The 18,549-nt window shown below is 57.9% G+C and overlaps 3 protein-coding genes across 15 annotated transcripts; 2 read left to right on the top strand and 1 right to left on the bottom strand.

The window, feature by feature from the left end:
* Positions 19-5,220, top strand: BRICD5 (BRICHOS domain containing 5). 2 transcript variants are annotated; one of them, XM_021411078.1, is made up of 7 exons: positions 19-1,205; positions 1,389-1,534; positions 2,501-2,553; positions 2,923-3,075; positions 3,332-3,439; positions 4,118-4,271; positions 4,734-5,220. In XM_021411078.1, the coding sequence occupies exons 1-7, from the start codon at positions 1,105-1,107 to the stop codon at positions 4,826-4,828; spliced, it is 810 nt and encodes a 269-aa protein (XP_021266753.1). In that variant the 5' UTR covers positions 19-1,104; the 3' UTR covers positions 4,829-5,220. The 2 variants fall into 2 exon arrangements, with proteins under 2 accessions (XP_021266753.1, XP_021266755.1); XM_021411080.1 differs by having other exon boundaries at positions 2,422-2,553.
* MLST8 (MTOR associated protein, LST8 homolog) lies at positions 4,994-10,098 on the bottom strand. Of its 4 annotated transcripts, none has more exons than XM_021411074.1 (8): positions 9,840-10,096; positions 9,467-9,515; positions 9,237-9,399; positions 9,084-9,159; positions 6,927-7,079; positions 6,633-6,757; positions 6,284-6,447; positions 4,994-5,742 (listed from the first exon to the last, which is right to left on the bottom strand). In XM_021411074.1, exons 1-8 carry the CDS (start codon positions 9,966-9,968, stop codon positions 5,624-5,626), a joined length of 978 nt encoding a protein of 325 aa, XP_021266749.1. In that variant the 5' UTR covers positions 9,969-10,096; the 3' UTR covers positions 4,994-5,623. The 4 variants fall into 4 exon arrangements, with proteins under 4 accessions (XP_021266749.1, XP_021266748.1, XP_021266747.1 ...); XM_021411073.1 differs by having other exon boundaries at positions 9,467-9,518; positions 9,840-10,095; XM_021411072.1 differs by lacking the exon at positions 9,467-9,515 and having other exon boundaries at positions 9,819-10,098.
* Positions 10,108-16,167, top strand: LOC110405627 (hexosaminidase D-like). Of its 9 annotated transcripts, XM_021411069.1 has the most exons (16): positions 10,574-10,874; positions 12,370-12,397; positions 12,494-12,589; positions 12,871-12,967; positions 13,076-13,301; positions 13,387-13,496; positions 13,780-13,867; positions 14,076-14,240; positions 14,316-14,499; positions 14,602-14,673; positions 14,800-15,004; positions 15,083-15,165; positions 15,247-15,325; positions 15,421-15,522; positions 15,632-15,721; positions 15,828-16,011. In XM_021411069.1, exons 4-16 carry the CDS (start codon positions 12,873-12,875, stop codon positions 16,009-16,011), a joined length of 1,683 nt encoding a protein of 560 aa, XP_021266744.1. In that variant the 5' UTR covers positions 10,574-10,874; positions 12,370-12,397; positions 12,494-12,589; positions 12,871-12,872. The 9 variants fall into 9 exon arrangements, with proteins under 9 accessions (XP_021266738.1, XP_021266737.1, XP_021266739.1 ...); XM_021411065.1 differs by having other exon boundaries at positions 12,370-12,704; XM_021411067.1 differs by having other exon boundaries at positions 12,370-12,704; positions 12,827-12,967.

The following is an 18,549-nucleotide window of genomic DNA, read 5'->3' as shown; positions in this document are numbered from 1 at the left end:
GGTGTGTTTCTTCTGTTTGGGTGCCTGGAGCTGTGTGGGGCTCTTAGCATTGGCTTGAATAGTGGCATCGCGTTCACACAGCACAGAGCTGAGTGATAGCCTTCGCACTGAGGTTTTCACTATGTTTTATACATACTGCTTCATTCCTGTGTCTTAGATTAGGCATGGTAGAAACTTCTTACTCCGTGGTAAGAAAGTGCCTGCTCTGCGGACACGGAAAGTCTCAGTATGGGGAACGTGCTGTTTCTGTGTTGCAATCTCTGGTGCTAAGCTTTGCTGCAGCAGAAGCTGCTCAGGCTGCAGTGGGAGGACTGCTGTGTGTTTTCTGTAACATCTCTGCTTGCAGAAGCAGAACTGGTGGGCAGACTTTCTGCACCATTCCTCTTTGCATCAGAGCACCAGCAGCACGGGATGCTGAGTGACTGGGATGGCTGGCTGGGGCGTGCTGACCTAGTGTTGGATTGCACCTCACCAGAAGCAGCGTGCTAGGGGATTGTGCTGCTCTTCTCAAATAGGGTTTGACTCACGGAAGGAAGCACGGAAAGATTGCGAGTGGGGAGAGTGGATTGCTATTGCTGCAGTGGTGAGAAGCTCAGGGATAAGTCCTCTTGGCTGAGTCTGGTCTGTGCTGGGCCGTGCTTTTGAGGAGAGTGTCCAAAAGCTGCGTCATCCTATTCAATGCCACGCGGAGGAATTCTTCTGGGATTTCCCTTCCCTCCATGGGCTTGGTTATTCCTGGCTGGCAACTCAGAAGACTACCATCCTCTCACAGGAGTTTCTGGATTGCCCAGGAAAACAATGATCAGAGCTGGGAGTTCTTTTCCCTGTGGGGTATTTCCCATCGCAGAAGTGTGTTTTTGTGAGTGCAGCTCATGTGATGGTGACTTTGCAGCTCAGATCTGTTCCCTGGGATCTGGACAAGTGAAGAACCGTATGTGGAACACAAATGCGTCTGTGCAGCCAAGGCTTGCAGTGCACCAGCCTGCAGGATAAACAGTTGGCTTCAGCCCATGGAGATCTGGCAGCACAAAGTTCATGCTGAAATGTAGAAATCACTGATGACAAGGGCAGGCTGCCACTTTTCTCTATTCATTTCATCTCTTAATGAGACTCACCCAGCCCCGCTATTGGGGACTGCCAGTAGGGAGGCCCTGCACAAAGCCCTCAATTATACTCCACCTGCGTGCCTCCAGCTGGCTCACAAGGTAAGCAGGAAGAGCGCTTCCCTACCACTGACAGTATCGCTCTGCACCCCTGGCTCTTACCCCTCCCCTCCTCCTCTCCCCTGGCTGCAGCTCTAAGGTTTCACCCTCCTTCCAGGTCTGAGCTGAGGAGCACCTGGCTGGGGACTCCTTTGGCCGCAAGGAACACGCATTTACATTTTGCAGGTGTGTGCTTAGGTTTCCCGAGCACGTTTGGAGCTCAAGATCATGCCCAGTCTGTGCATCAGCAGAAGGCAGAGCTGCAGGAGCAAGGTCCTCATCTGAAGTGGAGGATGGAGGGTGGGAACAGCCCCAGCGACACCAGCTCCGCAGTGAGTATCCCTGCTCCCTTAGGATCACAGAGGGTCCTCGTTCAGTGCTTGTTCAGAACTGCGCCTCTTCCCAGGGAGCTGACTGTCTGCCTGCCCCTGTGCTCATTCGCTCCTTTCCCACCTGGGGGAAACCCACTGGCTGTTGAGAATGTCTCCGTTGCTGTGGGCTTTGAGGCCCAATTGCATTTGTGTTGATGAGTCTCCAGCTGTGCACAGCTCTAACGTGATTTCAGCTCGCTGTTGTCCTGGGGGAACGTATCTGGAAGTTACACAGTGCTGAGAATGACCAGTTGCAGACGTGGAGGGTGCAGAGCCCACGTATGTGCCAGCAGCAAATCTAACCCTGCAAACTGACAGAATTTCTCTATTCTTCAGAGTATTGAAACATACTTTTTTTAAAGCACTGCTGTGATTATTGAAAGCACATTCTTTCTGCTTTGTGAGAACGATTTTGTGTGCCATTAAGTTAAATGTAATTGTTTAAATATAAAAATTAAAGTGATTTTTATATCGAGCCACTGGAAGTGCTAGCGTGACCGCCAAGCTGTTTTGCTTCAAGTAACAGCTTGCTTTGCTTCACGCTGCCTGTGGGCACGTGTCCTGCTCCACCCTCCTGCAGGGTTTTTGGGTGCTGTGTGTCCCTGGCTGCTGGGGGGGTCGGCGGTGGCAGTGTGGCACACTGCACAGCGGGACCCAAAGCGCGTCCCTGGGGACCGGAGGCAGCCTTGGCACAGGGCTGTGCTGCAAAACTGCCGTTCTGAGCTCAAGCAGCCCCAACGGTTTGCACAGTGATTTCTTTTGTGAGCAGGAATCGCGTTTTATGGTGAAGAAGAAAAACAGCAGCAGCATTAATTTTAACTCCTTTCCCTGTTTCCCTTGGCTCCCAGGGCAGGAGGCTTGCAGCGCAATTCACAAACCCATCCAGGACATTCTGGATCATCTTGTCCATCGCCTTGTTTTTTGCAGCTGTCGGCATCAGTGTCGGGGGGATTCTCGGCTTCTCCCACAGCTCTGCCCAGGTAAGGGTCCCACCTGGCGCAGAGAGCTTCCTCCTGCCCGCAGCCCTGCTCTGTGCCCGTTGTAGGGCGGGTAGCTCCGGCAGCATGCAGAGCACTGCAGGCAGCGAGCTGAGCAGCTGCTGCTCACCCTGCGGCATCGCTGCCAGAAACCATTGCGTAAATTAGAGGAACTTCCGCGCTTCATTTGTAAATCTAGACCCAAGCTGGCATTTTGCTAAGCACGCAGCTCCCAGCGTGTCGCCGTAGTTGCTAATGGACTCTGCCAGGCAGCACGGAGTGGCAAAGGGGGTCAGGGTGGGGATGCAGGAGGGGAGAGGCCATGTGCAGGCGCTGAGTGGCTGACGGCGAGCTGCCCTCGCTCTGTGCCAGGCTGGACCACAGCTCGGCCGGCTCACGCTGCACGGGGAGCAGGACGCGCCGAGGAACCAGACAGCCACAGTGGATGTGTCCAGGAGCACTGTCACCTACTACATCACCTCGCGGAGTAACCGCAGCGCCGTCGTGCTGTACGACAGCCAGCACGTGAGTGTGCTGCGTCGCGTCCTGCTGCTGGGGTCCGGGTGCGAAGCAGGAAAACACAACCTGCTGCTGTCCCCTCTGCATCCCCAGCACTGTGCAGAGCTGCAGGATCACACTGGAGATAAGCAGCTGCAGTCTGATCGGGATGTACTGAGCAAGGCACAGCCGCAGCAGTAGCTGCTTTGTTAGGGAAATAAGGCTCCCGAGCAGCCATGGGTGCAGGCACTGCCTGCTGTAGTAAGGCCCATTTGTCTCACAGGGCTACGTGTGCTACAGACCCGTGGAGCAGCATGCCTGCTACCTGCGCACGATGGACCCTGAGGACCGTGAGACCGCACAGGTGATGCTGAGTGCAGCCGAGCAGAGGGTGAGCAATAGGCGGCATGGGGTGCACGGACAAAGTGGGGACTTGCACAGAGCCCTGGCATGCTGACCGCCCTCCCTGCCAAGGACAATGCCTTCTGGGCAATGCTTTGGTTCCCACAGGGCTCTGAGCAAGGATGCAGACAGCTCCCAGTGTTGCTGAGAACCCATCTGTGAGAAAGGGCAGAGCTGCGGGTTGGGGAAAGGGGCTATGTCCCACAGACATGAATAGCAGAGCTTTCACTGAACCCAGTCCCACTGTATTCTGTTACCTGCTCAAAATTCTGGGGAAAAGGAAACAAAGGGGTTTTGTTAGCAGTGTGCAGGGAAGAAAGTTGGAGTCAATCACGTACACAGACCCTCTGAGCAAACTGCTAATGGATGCTTGGAGGGGGCGGCTTCTGTTTCAAGCAGCCAGATGCCTGCTTTGTGCCCCTGCCAGCTGCTCCCTTTCCTTGGGCCAGGGCTGCCCCAACCCAGCCGGGACAGAGGATGCAGGAACTGCCAGCTCTTGGTTCCAAAAGGGATGGAAGGGGAAGAAAGAAGCTGCCAGACACTGGGGCTCCTTAATGAGTGCTTTCACTTCATGTGAGGCACTTTTTGGGTGCATTGAAAGCAGGAGCAGGGCTGGGGCTGAAGCAGCAAAGTGTCTTAGGGGAAATAACGAGGCTGTTTCTTCCAGGGTGATGCATCGCTACTCCGGAATAACCAGACCAAGTACTACAGGGAGTTCCTGGGCATTGTGGCAGGGGAACAGGTGGACCCCAAGGGCGTGGGGGAGGCCATCCAAGCCCTCTGTGAGCAGACACCCATCTTCTGGGTCCGGAGAGCAGACGGTAAGCTGCATCTCCCTTTGCAGAAGAGGAAAGCGTGCTCGGTTAAGGACCTCTAAGAGGAGCAGGGCTGTGCTGCACAGGAGTCAATGCAAGTCCTGGGATGAGCAGCCAGGGCGAGGACAGGGACAAGTGACCTCTGCTTCAAAATCAGGTCATTGTTCAGCCATTGCTGAACTGCTGGCTTACACCCACAACCTGCAATGAGCTGCAGTGCTGCCTGGTGGCTCCGTGCCCCTACCCTGAGCAGCACGGCTCTGGCTCCCTGCGCTGCTGTTGGTTTAACACCTGTCACCTTCATTTTCCCTAGAGGCAGCCTGCAGCTCTCACCCTGGCCTTACTCCAGCTTTAATGAGAAAGGTCATTCCCTGAGGCATTCCACGCATTTGGCTCTCTAGAGACTCATAGCTGCAGGGCTGCAAAAGCATTCCTCTCACCATGTTTCTGTCCTTGCTCATTTGGCAGGTCCAGGGAAGCAGCGGCTGATCTACCTTTGCATTGACATATGTTTTCCAAGCAATATTTGTGTGTCTATCTGCTTCTATTACCTTCCTGACTAAGTACCACAGCCCCAGATGCCCTCTCACTGCTCTACATACTTGAACTGTATTCCTGAAACGCCTCTGATTTCAACAAGGAAGGTAACATCTACAACACTGCCTAAAAGCTTCCTGCTGATCTCATGCTGCTCTTCAGGAGAATTTAGGTAACAGAACTCCGCTCAGTGCTGTTGGTACAGACATTTTATTTGCAGCTGTGCTCCAGGGCTGCATCTTGTATGTAGGCAGTAGATCTAGACAGAGGAACCATGTGGAGTAGCTAGTGTTTTGTGGCCATGTGCCCTGTTCTACACCGGGTTGTTAAAACTTGCTGGGGGTGGTGGTTTTATAAGAGAGCAGCTCTCCAAGAAAGTTTGTGAAATACATATTTGAATAAAGGGGTTGCAAAACAAGCAAGCAGCTGCCTTTCCTCTCTCTGTTCAGCCCATTCCATTATTTAGGCTGATTTTTTCCACTTGAGGAAAAAAAAAAAATGTCACAAGGCTGTCAACAGCAGATGCCACAGGGATGAGATGTTTCCAGCAGCTGCTCTGTGCCCAGCTCCCCTCGGTGGCACTGTGCCTCCCATCCCTTTTGTCCCAGCAGCCTCCCTGGGAGGCCAAACACGTTTCAGTAACGATCTGCCTGGAGGTGAAGCCTGGTGTTGCTCCAGGCAGCTGCAGCTGTTTCTGCCAGTGAGCCCTCTCCACCAGGGCAGGGAGGATGGCTACAAGCACATCTCAGGCTCCAGAGAGGGTGCTGGCCATTTTCGGACAAGGGAAAACAAGCAGAGGTCCTTTTGTTCCCATACGACCGTTATCCCAACACGCTGTCATTGAAAGCAAGGCAGACGACTGCTTTTTGGTGCCCGCTGTATTCCCTCTTGATCTCTCCAGTCTCCACACACCACAGTCTGGCCAAGTTATCTGAAGAGGCTGGAACGGAATGAGAAAAGAGGAGGGAGAGAGACTGTGTTACACTTCAAGCTTTCTTTTTTTTTTTTTTAAGAGAAGAAAGGTTGTCCTCTTGCTTCATTCAACAGTTATGAGTGTTGATGATGATAGGCAAGGGAGCTGTGCAGAGCAAGAAACCTAGCATTTCTGTATTCTCTCTCAGTAATAGAGAGAGTAATAGAGAGAGAAGTTGCTGTGGAATTATAAAATGTTTTGAAAGGACTACCATGCTGCAAGTACTGCAAGCAGCATTTCTACCAGGTGAAATAAACTGCACAAGAGGATCATCTCTCCAGTTTTAACAGAGCATCTGTTGCCTCCTACTATAGCACAGGCTGAAAGCTGAAGGGATTTCATACAGTGCAGTGGGCGTGAGGCTGGCGGCTCTAACAGGGGAGTTTTCTTTCCTTACATACCTGGGTGCACTAGCGTTTGGCAGTGTTCCACCTAGAGAACCTGCTAGGTCCTGTGTCAGCAACCAGCATCGCCCCACCAGCCTGCAGGCAGCTGAGCAGCGTCTCACCTGTGACAATGTACTGTGAGTCCCCGGAGAAGGCACAGTCCCACATCCAGCCACGAGAGGTTTCCCCTGGGTTATTGCTCTTAATGCTCAGCTCTGTCATCAGAGAGAAGTTCGAAGTCCTCCAGATCTTACATGTCTGATCTGCAGAACAGGTAGCCAAGAGCCTGCAAGGATAAGACACGCACAGGTAATCTTATTAGTCGTGCTGTGCATGTAAAGGTCTCATTAATGCAGGCCTGGAACAATAATGAACTGAAGCCCTGTGTTTTTAGTAATCAGATTTCTTTACCCCGTATCATCTGCCTTACAAGATTCAAGCTGAACTGATCTGGTGGAGGGGCACACTCACGTGGAGTCGGGGCTGAACTTGCACTGCAGGGCGTAGCGGTTGTGCGCTGGGATCTTGGTCTTGGGGATCAGCTGGGTTACCTCCTCTCCGATGCCACCCGTCAGGTTCCACACGTAGCAGTTTCCCTGTGAGGAGATGGGAGGTCTGTGGCTGGCTTTGTGGCTCTCAGCCAAAAGCAGCCTGGACTCCACATCCCACCACAGCACAGCAAAACTCCATAGTGTGTGGAAACTGGCTGCTCTGCCCCACAAGGACAATCCAGCACCCTAAATCCCATCCCGTGCCCAAGCTCACCGAGCTGTTGACAGCTGCCATGTAGCTGGCATCAGGGTCAATGTGCACTGAGTTCACGGAGACTTCAGGCTCTGGAATCAGCTGCTCATTGTGGTCTGTTTTCAGGTCCCAGATGTGAATGGCCCCACTCTGGTCGCCCACAATTAGCTCAGCCTGCAAGAAAACAGTGACTGTGTCCCTCTGGGGAGATGCCCCTGAACAGCAGCCTTGGAGCTGAGTTCCAGAACACGCCCATCCAGCACCAGAGCCCTGCTCTGCTTTAAGTCATTGGGATCCTCTCCTGCCTGACTACTCCCTAGCAGAGCTGGGCCTCTCCTTGCTGCTGGAAATAGCTTCAGAGTTCCCACTCTTGGGCAGCCTGCTGAGCACCCTGCATGCTGACAGCAAGCCAGGCATCAGGCTCACCTTGCACTCTGCAAAAAGGCTGTTTAATTTTACAGAAGCGTTTGCTAATTTTAAAAACTCCACTGCAGACAGCAGGTGCCTGATTTCCAGAACTATTGTTCAGCTACTGCTCCAAACAACATCCGCAGAGGCCAAATGATTATCAGCACGTCTGAGAAGAGAGCATTAGGATGTAGTTTGGCCAGCAAACAACTGAAGCACTCAATAGCATACAGATACCTGAAGAACACAAGCCTAAGTGGGTTTTTCTCTCCCTCCTCTGCTCTGGGAAGGTAAGGACAGGAGCCAGCTGAAGGGCAACAGCTCTGGCTCCAATCCCTGCTGCTCAGAACAGCAGACAATGCTGGCAGCTCTCCATTAAAACCAGGGCTTTTATCGACAGACTTACACCGTCCATAATTTTAGCAGAATCCCTAGAGGAGATCAGGTCATCAGGTACAGCTAATCCTGTACCTGTGACCAATGGCTTGCTTCTGAGGAAGACAATCACTCCTTGATATATTTAGTTGACTGTATAGCACAGAGGCGTCTCCTGGATGCCTCAGTCCTTAGTCTACTCTCAGCAGGAGCTGCAAATACAAGTCTAACACTGCCATGGCTTTACCCAGGCCATGAGAAATCCCTCTCTGAGAATCAGTAGCACCACAGCATGAATTGCACAGACAGGATGAAGCTATCTGATTAAATACTGCCACCTCTGGGCTAATTAACTGTCCTGCTCACAAGCCATCGCTTCTTTAGTAACACAGCAATAGTGACTATTTTGCATGCGTGATCTATGTACAATATTTGTTTTAACGCAACACACTCTGAGTCCTACGGTGCTGCAGCAGCAACATTTGGGTGAAGTCTGTTCCAAAAGACCGATCTCACATTCAGTCCAAAACTCAGGACTTGCAATATCGAGCTTTTATAAAAATCAAAAGCAAAGAAACATTTCTATTATTCACATTTTTAAGAAGGTTTGCTCAGAGACAAACCAACCTTATGCTGTTTTGTCTGCAGCTCCCACCCTGCAGCACCATGGATACAAAATGGACGTGATGCGTTATTAACACTGCAATGATACGCATTGATTTTCACTACCATCCCCACTAATGCATCACGTTTGCCATTAGCTTCATTTCCTTAGCCCGAGCAACCTCTCTGACAGCATTTGAACTGACTGGTGGATCTCCAGCAAACCCTGAAGACATCACAGACCTAACTGGGGCCACAGGCCTCTACTTTTTTTATGCTGGCAGCACTAGCCCACCTCGTGCCACCAGCTGCCCTCCCATCACGCCTGGTTTTATTCACGGGATGGTCCCAAAAGGGTGGGATGAGAAGCACTGTGCTGCCTCTGTCCAACAGCCAGCAGATAATTAGCACAAACAAGCTCAGCAAAGTCCCACGGCCGCAGCACGTGTGCTAATGCCTACTGCAGGTGCTGAACGAGTGAGACACAAGCCTGGGACATGTGCTGGCTGCCAGCCCTGCTCAGGGACGTTTGCTCCCTGACAAGGAGCAGCAATGGCAGGGGCAGGAACATACTATGCCTGCACCAAGCCTGGTCATGCAGCAGCTGCTCTGCAAGGGAGCAGCTGGATGCACCGCCGGAGCTGCTGCTGCCAATCCTGCAAAGCCACCAAGAGCTGAGGGGTCCGTGCCACCAGGACCATCAGCCTTCCCATGAGCTCAGCAGTGCTCCAGGCTGCCAAGCATTTGAGTGAACATCACCTTTTCCAAGAAGGACAGCGACAAAAAGCGTACCTGGTTGGGGTGCAGGCAGACACAGTTAATGGGAGCATTCACTTGGAAGATTCGCTGGCACTGCAGGTTACGAGACCTGCAACAAAAAGAAGCAGATTGAGCCCATTTGAGCCTGCAGAGGAACATTCCCCCTCCAGCAGGCCCTGCGCTCACCTGAGGTCCCATATCCGTGCCATGCAGTCCTCCCCGCCCGTGTACATCCAGCGCCCATCCTCGTGGAAGCCCACGGAGGTGATGTTCTTGCTCACACCATCGTAGTTGATGACGGGGTTGGGGTTGTTGGAGTTGAGGTCGTACATGCGGATGTGCTGGTAGCCTGCAGCGGCGAACAGGGCTCAGCGGTGCCGGGGGGACCCAGTGGCCCCCAGCACCCCGGGGCTCACCTGCGGCCGCAATCATGCTGCGGTCGGGCGTGATCTCCAGGGCGTTCACCTGCTGCCAGAGGCGCTAAGGGCAGTAGCAGGACCCCCACGCTAGGACTCCCTGGTCGCACTCGCACCCCCTCTCCCACCACGCCGCGATCCTCCACCGGGACCCCAGCACACCGAAACAACCCAGCACACCGGCATCCCCCGCCGCACCACGGCCACCCAAACCGGGCCCCTCCCTCAAGGCGGGACCCCCTTCTTCACCGCACCAGGACCCCCCCGCCGTCACACCGTAACCCTCAGTCACACCGGACCCGCTCATACTGGACCCCCACCACCCCCCCACCACACGCAGGCTTCCCCTCACGCCGGGCCCGGGGCAGGATACGGAGTCCTGGTGCTGCACGGTGCGGGTGCAGATGCCGCTGTGCGCCTGCCAGAAGCGCACGGTGTGGTCGTACCCGGCGGTGGCCAGGATGACGGGGTCGCTGCCCACCGTGCCCTGTGCCGCGTTCATGGCGGCGGCGGCGCCGCGGGGACCCGCTCAGAGCGGGTCCGGCCCGGTGGCGACCGGCGCGGAGGGCACGGGAGGCTCTGCGCATGCGCCACGCTGCCGGCGGCCGCTCTGCGCAAGTGCGCGGTGCTTCTCCTCAGCGCGCAGGCGCGGGGGTCGGTGACGTAAAAAGGAGCATGCGCAGAGAGCAGAGCGGTGAGTGATGTGCGCAGGGCGCGGGGGGAGCGAGGCGGAACTGTGGGGTATAGACAGCAGAGAGGGAGTTACGTTCCCAACGCCGCCGCCAGGGGGCGCTGTGCCGGAAAAGGCCGCACCGCGGCAAGCGCAGCGTGGAGGGCGGAGGGCGGCGGGCGGCTGGACGGGGGCGAGGGGCAGCGGGACACGGGGTGGGGGCACGCGAGGCACACGCGGGGCACACACGGGGCACACGGCTCAGGGTCGGCGGGGAGCCGAGCCAGCGCGGAGTCGCGTCCCGCCGTGCCGGTGCAGCGGTGCTGTCGGGCCCTTTAAGAGCGGCGGCCGTGGGGCAGTGCTCGTACCTGCGGCCGTGACCGCGGCCGTGACCGCGCCCGGGGGGTGCCCGCCCGGTACCGCACCTACCGGTAAGGGGCGGGCTCCGGGGGCTAAGGCTGCCCGGTGGGTACCGAGGATGTCACGTGGGTACCGTACCGGGAGGTGCAGCCGTTCCCCGGGCCGGGGTTGCAGCCCTGTCCCGGCGCCGCGGGATTCGGGGGGAGCGAGGCCGGGCGCGGCGGTACCGGGGCTGAGGCGCGGGGATGCTCCGGGAGCGGGGGTGTGGGCTGGGCACGGCGCGGCCGCCCCCGCACGCACCGCCGCGCTGCGGCAGCGTGGGCTCCGCATGGCAACGGCGGCGGGACGGCCGGGCACGGCGCTGCGCGGCTCCGGGAGGTAAGCGGGGAGCGGGGCCGGGCGCTGCGGGTGAGCGGGACGCGGCAGCCGGCACACGGCCCCGAGGTGCCCGCAGCCATGGGCGGGAGCCGCGGCTGCCATCGGTGCTGCAGCCCGGCACCAGCAGGGTCTGATCCGGGCAACCTGCGCTCTATTCAAGTTAGATAACGTGTATTAAAAACGCCCAGTCTTGGCGAGCTGACAGCGTCTGTCCAAATATTTATCCCCGCTCTGATCAGGCGCTGTGTTGCCGTGGCAGTGCAATTAGCGCTTTAGTCTATTAACGGCCTTCCTGCGGCCAGGGGATGCTGAGCTCCCCATACCCGGGGGTCGCGGAGCCCCGTGCCCTCCCGCACCCGCCCTGCTCCCCCCATGAGGGCTGACACATCGCTCCGGGAGCATCCGTAGCCAGGCGGGATGGAAATGATGCAGGGATGGGATGGCACGGAGCGAGTGCCGCCGATGTCCCCCGCAGCACGCAAGGAGCGGCACAAAGCGCATCCACGGCACGCACGCCTCGTCACACGAGAGTAGGGCGCAACCTGCGGCGATGGGCACGGATGCTCAGCGCACACCCGCACGTTGCTGCCCTGCCCTGCCCCGCGCCGGGGCCTCGTGCTCTGGGCACAGCGCGCCCCGTGCTGCCCTGCGGGACGACGCGCTGAGTCCGGGTGCAGCGCTGCCCTGCGCTGTGCTGTGCTGTGCAGGAGGTGTCGGCAGGGATTAGGGTTGCATCTAGAAAAGGGCTAATTCAGAGCCCGCGGCACTGGGCGGCTTGCAGCAGCTCTCCCCTGGTGCCACTGCTCTGGCAACACAAACAAAACCCTTGCAGTCAGCTGAGCAGCTCTGCACCAGCAGCGACCAAAAAAAAATTTTTTTTTTTTTTTTTTCAGTTTCCAAATCCAGACAGTGCTGAATTTAACCCTAGAAAGAGCAGCTCACAGCTGCCCCGCTGCTGGGGGCTCTGGTGGTTATGCACCCACACTGTAGGAACAGGAGCGCAGGGTGTGCTCTGCTTCCCCTGCAGTGCTTCCCCAAGGAAGTGCATTGGATCTGCAGGTGTATGTAGGTCCCAGTGCGGTTCCTGCAGTGCCAGCTGTATGGGAACTGCTGCGGATCTGTGTCAGAGCTGGCAGCATCCTCTGGAGTGAGGATGTAGCACCATGGGGTCCAAGCACTGTGCAGGGGGTCCAAGCACTGCACCGTCCCTTGCTGTGAACACAGAGGGGGACTGGGGAAGGGGAACCGGAAATTTCCTGCACTGCAAAGGCTATCTTTGGTTTGGGCTCATTTTTGTGGGGTTTGGTGGATCACCATCTCAGGAGTTCTTCCAGGTGGTCTGGGGATAGGGGGCAGAAAGACACCAGATGCATTTCTATGAATCTTAATGGTGGCAGCTCATTGGAAGGAGCTCTTCCCTGTACCTTGCATGTCCTACGTGTCCCACGAGGTATCAAACATTGGTTTAATCCAATGTATCTCTCCCACTCCACAGTGCATCCTGCAGACCCAGGACAGCACAGGCCAGTCTCACTGTCAGCCCTCTGCCTTCCCTGGGGAAAGCACCGCTCCTCCTTCTGGGCTCGGACCTGAGGGTATTGTGCTTCTGCCTCTCACAGAGGCTGAGCACAGGTCCTGGAGGTGCCATGCCCGCCCCGTGATGCCACCTGGCACAGCTGCCCCGTGATGCAGCCCTGATCCCACCACCCTCAGAGGTAACACAGGAGCACGTGGTAACAGAACCTGCCTCACAGCTGCCGCCTTGTTTGCATTGGCGGAGTGTGAGGAGGCTGTGCTCACAGGCAGTACAAAGGCGCTGGGACATACAAGGTAGGAGGGACACGGAATGGCCCTGAACGTGGCCCTGATGGGGACCAGGGTGGCGGGAGGGGTGTCCCTGTGTCCCTTTTCTCTACGTGCCCTGTGCTTAGGTTCTCTCTGTGGCTGCCCAGCCTGGGTGCTGTGGCATGGGCAGACCACTCGTGTGTGCCCACAGCGATGGCCTTCCAGAGGAGCCACAAGCTGAACCTGCTGCGCATTGCCGTGCTGCTCCTCGTGGCCTTGGCCGGCATCAAGTTCCTCTTCCGTGACAGGTGAGGTGCGAGCAGGAGTGGGACACAAAGGGGTGTCAGGGTCCTGTGGGGGCTTGGTGCTGGGGGTATGCCTCTGTGCCCCCCCCAGCTCCACTCTGCCCCACGCAGCTTAACCCTGCAGCTGCACAAGCACATCAGCAAGGACAGTGTGTTCTGGGGGGATGTGGGGGACTCCGGCCCCCAAAGCCAGGCTGTGGAAGTCCACCCCGCAAAGATCACGGCCCCAAGGCAGGGACCTAAGCAGCAGTTCCCCAAGGACCTCAGTGCCACCGAGATGAGGCTCATTCACCTGGACCTGAAGGGAGCTGCTCCCAGGGTCTCCTACCTGGAGCAGGTGAGGGTGTCTGGAGACTGGGCAGCCCTGGGGACAGACAAAGCAGGCTGTGCCCACTGGCTGAGCTCACCCAGCTGTCCCACAGCTGTTCCCACTCCTGTCCCGGCTGGGAGCCAATGGGATCCTGATCGAGTACGAGGATATGTTCCCCTTCAAGGGGGAGCTGGAGGTCCTCAAGTCCCCCTACGCTTACAGGTGAGTGGGCCTGGTGCTTTACTGGCTGAGGGATGGCAGCACCTCTGGTGCCAGCACTGGGTGTGATTTGCCTGGGCTGTGCCCAAGATAACCGTGCCGGAGCTGCATTCAGGCCAATTTCCTGCTGCACAGTGTCAATATTTGGGTCTTTAGTTCAGGTGTGGGATGGCCAGGAGGTGAGGGGTGGAGCAGGGCAGCTGGGGCAGGGCAGTGTGCTGCAGGAGGAGGAGGGAATGTCCCCATACACTCTTGCCCCCACTGAGGCTGTCCCTGCCCTCCCCAGTGAGGAGGACATTGAGTGGATCCAGCAGCTGGCGGAGCTCCACAAGCTGGAGGTGGTTCCCCTGGTGCAGACCTTCGGGCATGTGGAGGTAGGGGCCAGGAGTGCTTGTGGTGGGGGGGAGGGGGGTGCTGAGGGGTGGGATGGGAACCCTGAGTGGTGGAGAAACCTCCAGGATTGGGGCAGCCACTGCACAAAGTGGAATGGGGCCATCTCCTGAGTCCCCAGTGCCTGTCTTGGGAGTGGAGCCCCGGTCCTGGTCCCTCCTCCCCCCCATGGTGGTTTTCCTCCTCATGCAGTTCATCCTCAAACATGCCAAGTACCAGCACCTGCGGGAGGTGGAGCGCTTCCCCAACAGCTTCAACCCTCATGTCCCGGACACCCTGGCGTTGCTCAAGGTCATCCTATCACAGGTGATGGAGAAGCACAGGCGCTCCTCCTGGATCCACATTGGTGCAGATGAGGTGGGCAGGGGGTTCTGTGGGACCCGGCCATCGCCTGGTGGCAGGCGTGCTGAGCATCCCCAGCCCCAAATGCAGGTCTTCCACCTCGGGGAGGGCAAGGACTCCAGGAACTGGATGAGCCGCAACAAGGGCGACACGGGGACCATGTACCTGAACCACATCAAGGAGGTCCTGGACTTCATCTCCACGCAGTACCGGGGACTGCGGGTGCTCATGTGGGACGACATGCTGAGGAAGATCAGCGTGGGAGCCCTGCAGGGTGAGGGGATGGGGATGGGGACTTGGCACTGTCTGGGCATCGTGGTGGGGGCACGAGAAGCTCCAGGTGCTCAGTGTTCACGTTCCCATTCCTGCCCTACAGAGTCCGGGATAGCAAAACATGTCTCACCCGTGGTGTGGTTCTACGCACCTGACTTTGACACCGAGCAGATTGGTAAGGTGCCATGCCAGGACCCCAGCGCTGCTCACCACGAGGGGACAGTCCTGGGGCTGGTGGCACTGCCGCCGTGGCCTGTCCTTGTCCGAGCTGCGCCCACCGCCCTGCTCCCCGCTGCTGCAGGTCAGTTCATTGCCAAGTACGTGGAGAGCGGCTTCGAGGCTGTGTGGTTTGCCAGCGCCTTCAAGGGCACCACGGGCCCGACGCAGAACTGGCCACCCCTCAGCTCCCACCTGAAGAACCAGCTCAGCTGGCTGCGGATGCGTGAAGCCATGCCGCGCTTCGCCCCGCTGCGCTTCCAGGGCATTGTCCTCACCGGATGGCAGAGGTGAGGGCTGTGGTACGTGCATGCCATCCCCTACTGTGACCCCATGCAAGGCCCTGGCACTGCATCCCCATCCCACAGGTATGACCACTACTCAGTGCTATGCGAGCTGCTTCCTGTCAGCATCCCCTCCCTGGCCATATGCCTCCAGACCCTGGTGAACGGTGAGCTCCCTCTTCCCCCTCTTCCCGCACTGCAGCATCCTTGGGGGCTTCACCCCTCTGTTTTGGCATGGCCCTCCCCAGGGGGATTCACGGAAGAGACACGGAGGAAGGTGCTGGAGGTGCTGGGCTTCCAGAGCATGCAGCTGGAGCAGAGCATGTGGTGCGTGGCCAGGCAGGAGGGGTGCATGGAGGGATCGGGTGCTGGGTTCACCACCCAGCCTGGGCTCTCCCTTCTCTTCCCTGCTTTCCCTGCAGTGAGGGAAGGGGAGTGTTCCCCGGGGCAGAAATCTATCACATGGTAGAGCAGGTGAACAGACACCTGAAGGAGAGCATCACCAAAATGTTGGAGGAGGAGAGGTAATGCAGGGGAAGACTCTGGCTGTGAGCGTCCCTGCAGCAGAGGGAGCCCACGGGGTCTGGGGTGGCCCCATGCCCCTTGCATTCCTGTCCCCTTGTGCCTTCCCAGTGCCATCAAGGGCTGGTTCAGCCCCTACCACCGCAAACACCAGTTTGGCAACCCTCGCAACATGGAGAGCTTTGGCAGCAAGGTGCTCAAGTATGTGGGGGGGGCTGGGAGCACCTCCAACCACCCTACATGGGGCTGGGAGAGGGTCCCAGTTTGTCTGTAGGGCTTGTTCTCACTCTGCTCTCCCCACCTCCAGGCTCCATGAGGACTGGGAGAGCTTTGTCCGGGACCTGCGTGCCCGCCTGGAGAGCATCTACTTCCCTGACACGGTGGAGGAGTGGATGGAGGAGAATGTCAACCCCTACCTGGACCCTCTGCGGGACCTGGTCCGGGACTACCGTGCCATCATCCGCCTCAACGCCCAGCCCAAAGCACCCTAGGGGCTGTGTCTCCCCCAGGGCTGGGCAGTGGGGGCCATGGGTATGGTCTATTTGCTGGTCTGCAGCACTCTTCTGTTCAAGGCATGGTTGTGGTTTGTTTTGTACTGCACAAAGAGCCCCAGTGTGCCCAACTTCCCAATAAAGTATTTTCGTAGATGTTGCTGAGTGATGGAGGGGCTGCAACTGTGCCCCCTCCCTGCAGGTGTAGAGGAAATGGGACTGAGAAGGTGGCATGGATCAGCCCTGCCCAGCTTGGGGTGGACCCTACTCCTGGGGAGGTCTCAGCTGCTTGGGGGCTGGGGCTGGGGCTGGAGCTGGAGCTGGAGCTGGTGCTTGTGAGTTTGGCTGCAGCATCTCCTACTGCAGGTAGGGAGGGTGCAGAGGGCAGGGTGGGGGCAGCTGCTACTCCACAGTGCCGCTGGGCTCCTGGAGACACCAATGTCCTTCGTGCAGGCTCTAAGGGTGGCCGTCCGTTCCCTACAGTACATCACCCAGCACAGTGTGAGTGATGCTGGGGGCAGAGGCAGCAGGGTGAGGACTGCTCTGGGATTTCCATGCCTCAGTGTGCCTCAGTACAGAGGTGGCCTGTCAGCATCCCCCAGTGCCTGCTCCCCATCTCCGTGGCTGCTTTCAGCAGCAGCAGCTGCCACTGACTCCCTGATGGCTGGGAGGGAAGAGAGCAGCGCTCGCTTCCTGTGCCGAGCTCTTCCCAAAGCCTTTCATCTCTCCCTTCCTCCCTCTCATCCAGTGCCTGGAGCCTCCCATGCTGCCAGTTCTCGCTGCAATGTGCCACCCTCCTGCAGCACTGCTGCATCCAAGGGCTGTGTGTGGGGGGTCCCGTGTACCCCCATACCCACAGCTCCCTGAGTGCAGGGTGCTGATTGCAGCCCTGCGTGCATAGGGCAGGGATGCAGATGGTTCACTGCACGGATTTCTGTTCTGCAAGGACCAAGTAGGCTTGGCAAGAGCCTGGAGGGAGCTGCAGGGATACGAAGTTGTCTGAGGCTGCTGCTGCTGCAGTGTGGCTCAGAGGGGCAGGAGGTGTGCACAGCTCTGGTGCCTGGATCCTGGCACAGCTGCAGGGATCCTGGCGTCCCAGGGGCTGTGGATAGGAGAGCTTCACTGCAGAGGTCTGTGGGTACAAAGAGGCCTTCATGGAGAAGCCACAGTTATGTCCTCGCATGGTGGCAGCCCCCAGCCCAGGAGCCCCACAGCAGCTCATGTCCCCACACAGCCGTGCAGTGCCAGCCTGTGGGATTAGAGGGCAGATTAGGTGGTGTTTTGTGCTGGAAACCCAAATGTCCTGGATTTGAAAGTGGAGGGTGGGGAGAGGAAAAGCACCCTTGTAGGGGGTCACCCAGAGCTGGGGGGCTGCAGGGAGAGCTGGGGGCTGCGGATGCTGTTCTTAGGCTGCAGCCTGGGGAACGTGGGTGGGCAGGGGTATGGCAGAGGCAGGGGAGAGGTGTTTATATTTGTGTGTTGCTTTGCTCTCCCTGTCCTTCCTTCTGCTCCATGCACCCCTCCATGTCCTGCAGCTGCCTGTCCCCATGCACTGCTCTCTGAGATGCCCTACAACTGCTCGCCCCATGCAGCCGCCTGCTGTCCTGCTGTGACCTGTGCATGTCAGCAGGGTGCCAGCCTTTTGGGGTCTACAGATTGGTTACCTCTTCCATCAGAGTGCTTCCAAAGAATGTTTATAAAAAAGGTGATAGACGCTTTATATATATAAACATAAATATTTATAAATGTATAAATAAGATTGTATTTAGGTTATTTTGCTGGAGCTGGGCCCTTAGCAAGACTTTTAGGCCATAACTCACCCAGGAGAGCAGAAATTTTCGTGTGATTTTGTGCTGGTGGAGCCATGTTCAGCTCTGGGCGGGCACCACTGGCACATTGACGGGGCAGTCCATCATCACCCCATTTCCGAGCCTCCTCGTATAAGAGCAGCATCCTCACATTACCAGGCATTGCCCGTCACTTCCCATGCCCCGGCCTTTTAGGCCACAAAAAAATGCGTGGGGACGAATGTTACCAGCCACTGTGTCCAAGGCAGTGGAAAATTAGGCAGAAATCAGGGCTTTATTTAACGAAACGGGAAAGCTGCTCAGCCCGGTTCCGCTATCAGCCACCCGAGGCCGGCGGCGGTGACTGCAGAGGTCGGGCAGAGCCGGGACGGGCCCGAGCGGGGGGGCTGCTGCCGGACAGAGCCGTGGATTCGCTCTGGCCGCACTATGCCGCCGCCGCCGCTCCGGGGGCACTGATTGCTGCCACCTCCCCCGGACTCAGCACCTTCCCCCGCTCCTGGGAGGGGATCCCCGCGCCCCGCCCGCAGGCACCAGGGTGGCCCCCCCGCGCCTTCCTCTTCCCTCTCCTCCTCCTCCTTCTCCCCCTCCTCCTTCTCCTCCTCCTCCTCCTCTTCCTCCCCCCGTGCAGCCCAGACCCCTCCCCGCGCGCTTGGGGCGGCCCCGCTCCTCCGTGCGGCCCCTCCCGGGGCTCTCCCCTCTCCTCCCGCATCGCCCCCGGGGTCGCCCCGGT

This window comes from Numida meleagris, chromosome 13 (assembly GCF_002078875.1).
Source record: "Numida meleagris isolate 19003 breed g44 Domestic line chromosome 13, NumMel1.0, whole genome shotgun sequence".
Lineage (NCBI taxonomy): Eukaryota > Metazoa > Chordata > Aves > Galliformes > Numididae > Numida > Numida meleagris.
This window is presented reverse-complemented; position numbering and strand designations above follow the sequence as displayed.

Coding starts and splice junctions, on each gene's coding strand:
- BRICD5 (XM_021411078.1), top strand. CDS start 1,105: ATGAGACTCACCCAGCCCCGCTATTGGGGACTGCCAGTAGGGAGGCCC. Junction 1,206..1,388: donor GCCTCCAGCTGGCTCACAAG/GTAAGCAGGAAG, acceptor TACATTTTGCAG/GTGTGTGCTTAGGTTTCCCG. Junction 3,440..4,117: donor TGAGTGCAGCCGAGCAGAGG/GTGAGCAATAGG, acceptor TGTTTCTTCCAG/GGTGATGCATCGCTACTCCG.
- MLST8 (XM_021411072.1), bottom strand. CDS start 10,053: ATGCGCAGAGCCTCCCGTGCCCTCCGCGCCGGTCGCCACCGGGCCGGA. Junction 9,400..9,818: donor TATCCTGCCCCGGGCCCGGC/GTGAGGGGAAGC, acceptor TCGCCGCTGCAG/GCTACCAGCACATCCGCATG. Junction 6,448..6,632: donor AAGTTCAGCCCCGACTCCAC/GTGAGTGTGCCC, acceptor TTATCCTTGCAG/GCTCTTGGCTACCTGTTCTG.
- LOC110405627 (XM_021411068.1), top strand. CDS start 12,873: ATGGCCTTCCAGAGGAGCCACAAGCTGAACCTGCTGCGCATTGCCGTG. Junction 13,497..13,779: donor AAGTCCCCCTACGCTTACAG/GTGAGTGGGCCT, acceptor TGCCCTCCCCAG/TGAGGAGGACATTGAGTGGA. Junction 14,241..14,315: donor TCCACATTGGTGCAGATGAG/GTGGGCAGGGGG, acceptor CCCCAAATGCAG/GTCTTCCACCTCGGGGAGGG.